The sequence below is a fragment of the Haplochromis burtoni genome, unplaced genomic scaffold, assembly GCF_018398535.1.
Source record: "Haplochromis burtoni strain Fernald_Lab_line unplaced genomic scaffold, NCSU_Asbu1 Contig_7, whole genome shotgun sequence".
Classification (NCBI taxonomy): Eukaryota; Metazoa; Chordata; class Actinopteri; order Cichliformes; family Cichlidae; genus Haplochromis; species Haplochromis burtoni.
Window position 1 is genome coordinate 5397798 of NW_024582368.1, and position 6912 is coordinate 5404709.

Consider the following 6912-nt stretch of genomic DNA (forward strand, 5'->3'; position numbering starts at 1 on the left):
AGCACACATAAAAACCCACAGCCACCCAGCAGACCATCAGATTTCACGACACCATAAATCACATGTCAGAAGAGGTAAAATCAATGACTAAGTCAGCGTGTGTAGCTATGTCATCCTTTAATATCAGCTTTAAAATCAAGTAACTGTCATGATATGACCTGCAAGTTCCTAACAGCACAAAGAATTAGACGTGTCAGAGGTAGTTCCTTTTGATTGTAGGACACAACTTCAGAGAACCCATTCTCATTGCTGTGGGTAAAACAAAAATTAAGAATTTAGGTTTTGAAATAGCAGTGATGCAGACAAATAAACCCCCTGCAGACAACTGGCTGTTTTGACAGGAAAAAAGGATAAAATATTTAAAAGAAAATAGCTCTGAAATAATCTGTGGTTTATAGAAAACGTGAGAACTGCAGCTGGTAAAGAATGAACCTAAAACTGCCATGCTAGCATTTAAATGCTTTAAACTATATCCACAGATTTATTGTGATCTGACTCTTCTAAAAAAAATCTGCACACTAATTAAAATTCTTCAAATTCAGACATTTAAATTCAAGAAAAAAAGTCTCATCTTAACATTTCAGATACAAAGAAGACACAATTAAACCTCAATCATTTAATCAGTCTTATTACTACTCTTGTCCCTCCTCCAGCTGTGGTGGGAGTGATATTTCTCTCCTGTGCATGTATTTTGACCATGTTTCAGGCAGTCCACCAGCTTTATGGAAAGGCTTCATGAAAAGCACAATAGTCATAATTTAGATGTAATTTTAGATAAAAACTGGAAGCAGGCTGTCTAGAATAATTATGGAGCATCTTTGCTCTTCATCAACAGCATAAAATAGAGTTTGCAGATTTTAACTTGGACTTTTGATTACAGATATAGAAATTTAATCTGTAGTCTAATTAAACCGCTGTGTGTGACTATGAAGAATTACAGCAAAATGTAGGTGAGAACTTGTTACTGACACATTAATTGATAGAACCAGGCCTCAGAACGATCCACCAAACATGCTGTCCACTCATTGAGGGTCACCTTCCTGTTCCTGTTACGATCACATGACCTGCAAACATAGCACAGAAGAAAACAGATGATTTACAGAAACACATCCTATATTCAGTCACATCCACAAGGATACAGAGATGTAGTTTATAGTTTAAATATCTATAGGTGTACAAAGGAACTGCACTGGGGCTCTTCAGCAGCCATTGTCTTTCAGTTCACAGTGCAGCGTTATCTCTGAAGGGTACTCCTTCAATTTGTGTTAATCCATGGGCAGCGGGAGGCACAGTTGGTAATAAACATTATCATTGCTGGGAATGGCTTGACATTGACACAGCCAGCCCTGCTCCCACAAAACTTGTCATTGCAGACTGGCAGAGAAAAGGGGGGTTGGGTGGGAGTACGGATGGGAGAAGAAAAAGGAGATGGAAGGAAGTAAGAATGAGGGAAGAGTGAAAATGAATAACTGGCTGACAGAAAGGGAGGCTGAGGATAAACGCATTTGTATCAGAGATGAGAGAAAAACAGGAAGCACAGATAAGAAGAGGAAATACTTCGGCATGGAGGAGGAGTATGATAATGGAGAGATGGTGTGGTCATGAGATCGAAAGGGAGGAGGATACAGGATTGGCATGAAAATGAATGGATAGATGGCATGCAGAGAGAACAGCATGGTGGGAGGTGCAGCTTGGTCAGAGCGGGGGCGAATTGCATTTCGGTGTCACATTTTTAACCCTCTGTATTTCTGTAATTAGCTAAACAATAGCATATTGCAAAAGACAGAATATTTCAATTAGGCCAACAACCTCTTGTGTCACATGAGGTGATGAAATATGGACATAGGAAATAGCAATGGTCTTGAGTAAGATTTCATCAACTCATTAAAATGGCCATATTTAAAATTGTGATACTTATCAAATTGGCCAGATGTTTCACTATCATCTGCTGGCTTCTAGTACATGCATGTAACACACAACTTGTGAGATTGCTATAGTGGGATGTTAACCCCCCCCCCCAATAAACTGCCCAATATTTAATTTATTTAAATATCAGACAAGAAAGTTAATCATTATGTGATGCAGCAAGGCCGTTGAAGGCAGGACTGACTGAAAAAATGGTGTAGCACAGTGCTCCAAAGGCATCCTCTTATAATGCAGCTTCTTCAGGTCCCTGCGGCTCAACTTGCCATCTTTATTCCTGTCCAACAGGGTAAATCTTTTCTAAAGAGGGAGAGAGAGAAAGCACACTACTCAACTCAATACTTGTGTTTTCTGTTTCTTTATGTCATATCACATAAATACAATAAATGTGTGATGTTAACTAGGAGATTCAGCCGACCACAATGGTGGTTTTGGTCAAGGACTGTATAAAAAGATGGACAGAGTCATTGTGACATCACACACTAGTTAGTGAAGGTAGTTCGAAAGTTAGAAAGAAGGTACTTTTACATTGCCTTTTACTTTTCAAACCCTAAAGTCCCACGCATCTATGATTCATGCTCCGAAAACATAAAAGAAACAAAAAGAAACAAATTAATCAATCAATAAACCCATGAAACTCTGTAATTTAACAGAATTTTCCTGTTAATTTAAATACATGAAATGACATGAAAATTCTAGTGAAATAAAATAAAATGAAAGGTGATTTAACATGCTGAACAAAAATAACATGAAAAATATGTAAAAATTGTAAAAACTTTAATTAAAAAAAAATGTGTAAGGGCATAAAAAGACTGCAAAAAAACAGCCCAAAATTTAAAATAATTTCACAGTGTTTATTTAATAGATTAAACTTTTAAAACCTAGTTTAATAGTGTAACATATCTAAATATGAGATAACAGAAGTGATACTAAATGGCAGTAACAGAACTATAGTTTCTTTAATTTTACATAGATTTGTTTAGTAAATAACATGTTTGTTGTGGATTTACTGCAGTTTTCACCACAGAAATTCTCATTAAAGTCTCATAAAAATACAGAAATTTTTCTAATTTTAAATTACAGAAATTATGTGTGTATATGTATGTGTGTGTATAATATACTATATATATATATAATATATATAGTGCCCACTGAAATACCTCAGCATCTATGAAATGGATTGTCATTCAAGATGATTCAAATGATTCCTCAACTTTTCATCTACTGCTTTTGTTTATATAAAAGACCTGTTGTCTTTCTCCCATCAGACTGTTAGCATGCTACCAAGCTAAACAGGAAATGGAAACACGGTAAATGCTTCACCTGTTCACTCGCACTGTTGCTATTACAGTATTACAGTAGGCTGCAGTTCTATTTCTCTCATGCTAGAATCAGCATTGCTGAAAAATCCATAATGCTGGAATTTTATGATGTAACACTATCCCAAAACACTCTACATCTGTTTTTGTATCATAGAAATAATGCAGTGAGCTTTCACTTAATTCATTTGAGGCCAGGAGGTCAAGAGAATGCACAGAGGATATTAAGTTATCCCCCTATTCACCATGTTATTGAATAATTTAGTGAATATTGACCAAATACTGTTTATACGTGGTGTCTTAAGAGCCCCTGTCCCAGTCTGTGGACAACCACACCACAAGCAACATAAGAACTTACCACTTACGGTAGGTTGTTAACATCGATCAGTCACTAGACCCATGGAGGGCAGTTTGTATCTAGCACAAAGATGGTGTCTATCATGAAAAACAGCCTTATGTTCAGTGTTTGGTTACAGTGAAAGGGAAAATGATGCCTTTGAGTATTTGCCTTCTGGCTATAGTTTCTTTTCACTTTATGGAAATGATTTTATTTCCATCATCACTGGCTGAGGTCATCATAGATCATGAATTACGTTTACTACTTCACAGTTATCTTCTTATCCCTGTTAACCTGCTGAACAGGCTCACTTTAAGTGCGAAGTATGAGTTACTTGTGCCAGCTGTGTCCTCTGGGTGTGGCTCAGGCAGCTCTGGGGCGGGGCAGCAGGTGCGTAGGATTCCCCCATACGACTCAAGAGCAAAAACCAGTCCAGGAGACGATATGGAAACTGGCCTAACTCCTCCTCGGTGCATTTACCCTTGGGGACTGATCATAAGGCACATCAGAGCCAATTTGGAAGACTGTGATACACAGTGGAAACAGTGTGTAATGTCTAATGCTATTTACCCAGACAGGGTCCTGTGTGCGCGAGTCCGGTGCGGCGCCTCTTTCTGCAGGCATCTTTATGAAGCCAACACTCATTCTCATAGGTCTTTCCCACAACACTGCACACTGGTGCCCTCTGCCTGATTCCATGAGCGAGTGCCCACAGACAAAATTCACATGTGAGAATGTAGTGTACAATGTGCCAGATTACTGCTTTACCTTAACATGTCTTTCCGAAAGTTACATATATTTGTGAATCCCATATAAGTATAAACTTCCTGTAAGGACAAAATATTTTAAAGCCTGAAAATGATTAAAGAACCAAATGTTGTTTACCGAGGACAGGACTGAGGACAAACACACTTGGGGATGAGAATTCCGTTTTCTTGAACTACCTGGCACCAAGACCCCACTGGAGTACGGCATTTCAGCAGCTCACAAAGCTTTTCTGAAGTAGAAATAGAAAAACAACCTTGTGTCAGCTTAGTTTTTACTTTTACATCGACACTCACCAGCCATTTTATTAGTTTCAACTTGATATTACTAGGTTAGGACCCTATTTTGTCTTCAGAATTTCTGGCTATAGTTTCTTTATGTTAATATATGCTTAAGAGCGTTCATCGTGTTTATGTGTATCATGCATCCATGACAGTTCCTGCCAGTTCTGGATGGTGACTCGAATACTGACCAGGTATGTGAAAATTTTAATGTATTTTGATCACTTTCTAGTTCTGCACATTTAGAAAAAGAGGAATGTGCATGGGACTTGCATGCAGTCATGTGGCATTCCTCTTACCTGGTTTAACTCTGCCAATGTATGGTCTCAGGCTCTCTTCAGCTTGTCTCTGTTTGCGCTGGGCTCTGCCTCCCTGAAACACACACACAGTTTTCTAATAGACAAAAAAAAGCGGGCATTTATGTTTTATCTGCGGCCAAAATCATTAGTGGCAGCACCGAACTCTGGCATAAATTTCCTTTTCATTAAAACCCCCGGGCTCATTTTAAACTAATATTCTGTACCATTAGAAAAGTCAGCTTCTTGGCATCATTGTACTGTAAAGAGCACACATCATAAACCCAAAATAAAAATGGGCATCCGTTCAACATCAATCTGCTCTCACAGTACACCTCAATTCCATACTGATATTTCCAAACTTTGTAGTCTCAGCCAGGTCCACATCTGCCCCTAAATTCTTCCCAGATCAAATGTGAAACAGGTGACCAAAATACTGGAGCCACATTCCATAACTCGGAAATTTTCTTTTTAACACCTGTGACAAAACAGACTTGATGAGTGGAACAGAAAAAAAAGTCAGGAGAACATAATTTCAAATATTTTTACTTTTCACTCATTAGTAATATTTACATTGACCCTTGACCCTTTTTTACGATTTTTTTTTGTGGAAAGCCGAAATTAGGCAGATTAAGTTAAACATACCTTTACTGTTTGAACACCCAGGAGCAGAAACAAGCTACAAATGATGTTCAACTTCATGGTTGAGCCACACAGTGGGGCTGTAAGAGGAAAATGACGAATCGACATATTTTATGTTTCCAGTATCTTCCTTTACATTTCCTCATATTGAGTTAAAATCGAATAAAGATAAATGTTGCAGAAAATGATCAGTTTACCCAGAACCCAGAACAGCTAATCAGTGCATTTGAATCTAATTGTTCTTTCTGCTGTGCTGTAATTTACTGACTTTTACCCTGTTTCCAGTCATTCTCATAATGTAGCGGGAAACAATGCAGCTCATTGAGTTTTAAGCACCAAAGAAAATGATTTTCCATCAGAGAGGAAGCAGAGGGTTGAATTACACTGAGAGAACATTCAGCTTTCAGTTGAGGAAGTTATTGCAGAATAGCAAGTCATTTTCTATCCCCTGACTGCTTGAGGAAAAACATCTTACCAGGGCCTCTGTCACTCCTTCCTTCTGTTGTTATTCCCTTGTTAGCGTTCTCCTTCGTTGCCTTGTTCTGTCTCCTCCGCTGAGGGTGAATATTTTTGCAGCCGGCTTTAACAGACTTTATGTTTTCTTTTATTTGATTGAATATCTTTTCTTTGCATTCGCCCCTTTTTCAGCTCCCCTTCTCCTTACCTCTCTGAGTCTCTTTCGCATCAGCCCGCTTTTGATTGCAGTGAAGTGAACAGGTATCTGAAGTCAGTACCGGTATTAGTTTAAGACCATGTGCACTTGAATGTTTTCGTAAAGAAGATCTGAGAGAGAGAGAATTTAGGAAGGTGGAGTAGTTTTCATGGAAGCTGGCACTGGACCACATGATGATTTACAAGCCAGGGAGACCATATGGTCACACTATTGTCTCAAGCTGAAATTTCCCTTTGTGTTTCAGACACACACGCTCACACACACCCAAAGAGAAAAGAGAGAGAGTATATGCAGAAGAAGAATACCTTTAAAAATATGACCGGTCAAACGCAATAACACAGCAAAGGCTGCTCTCTAGTGGTTAGAAAGGAAAACAACAATTTCATTATGTGACTACCACTAAAAATATACAAGGCTAATGTATGATGATTTATAAGCATTTTTGACACAAGTGTCCATAGTCTGGTAAATTTGACGAGGGCACAGGGGTTTATTCCTTTCTGCAGCCACCTTTCTTGGAAAGCCACTCCGTACCAATACTTCACCAAAATGATTCTAAACAGGTTGTTCATTCGGGTTGAGAGCTAACTGTTGCAGTCCAACAAAATATATATGCCGCAACTTCTGCTTTTACTAAGCTTGTAAACTAGCCGCTTTGTCGACAATGTCAGAAACT

The 6912-nt window shown here is 38.4% G+C and overlaps 1 protein-coding gene across 1 annotated transcript; it reads right to left on the reverse strand.

Moving 5' to 3' along the window:
- LOC102308949 (SPARC-like protein 1) lies at positions 1-6467 on the reverse strand. The gene is made up of 10 exons (XM_005914252.2): positions 6228-6467; positions 6039-6117; positions 5567-5643; positions 4925-4997; positions 4465-4576; positions 4150-4268; positions 3914-4068; positions 2111-2223; positions 970-1064; positions 1-249 (listed from the first exon to the last, which is right to left on the reverse strand). The coding sequence occupies exons 1-10, from the start codon at positions 6246-6248 to the stop codon at positions 194-196; spliced, it is 900 nt and encodes a 299-aa protein (XP_005914314.2). The 5' UTR covers positions 6249-6467; the 3' UTR covers positions 1-193.
- Between the last annotated feature and the right edge of the window lie 445 nt (positions 6468-6912).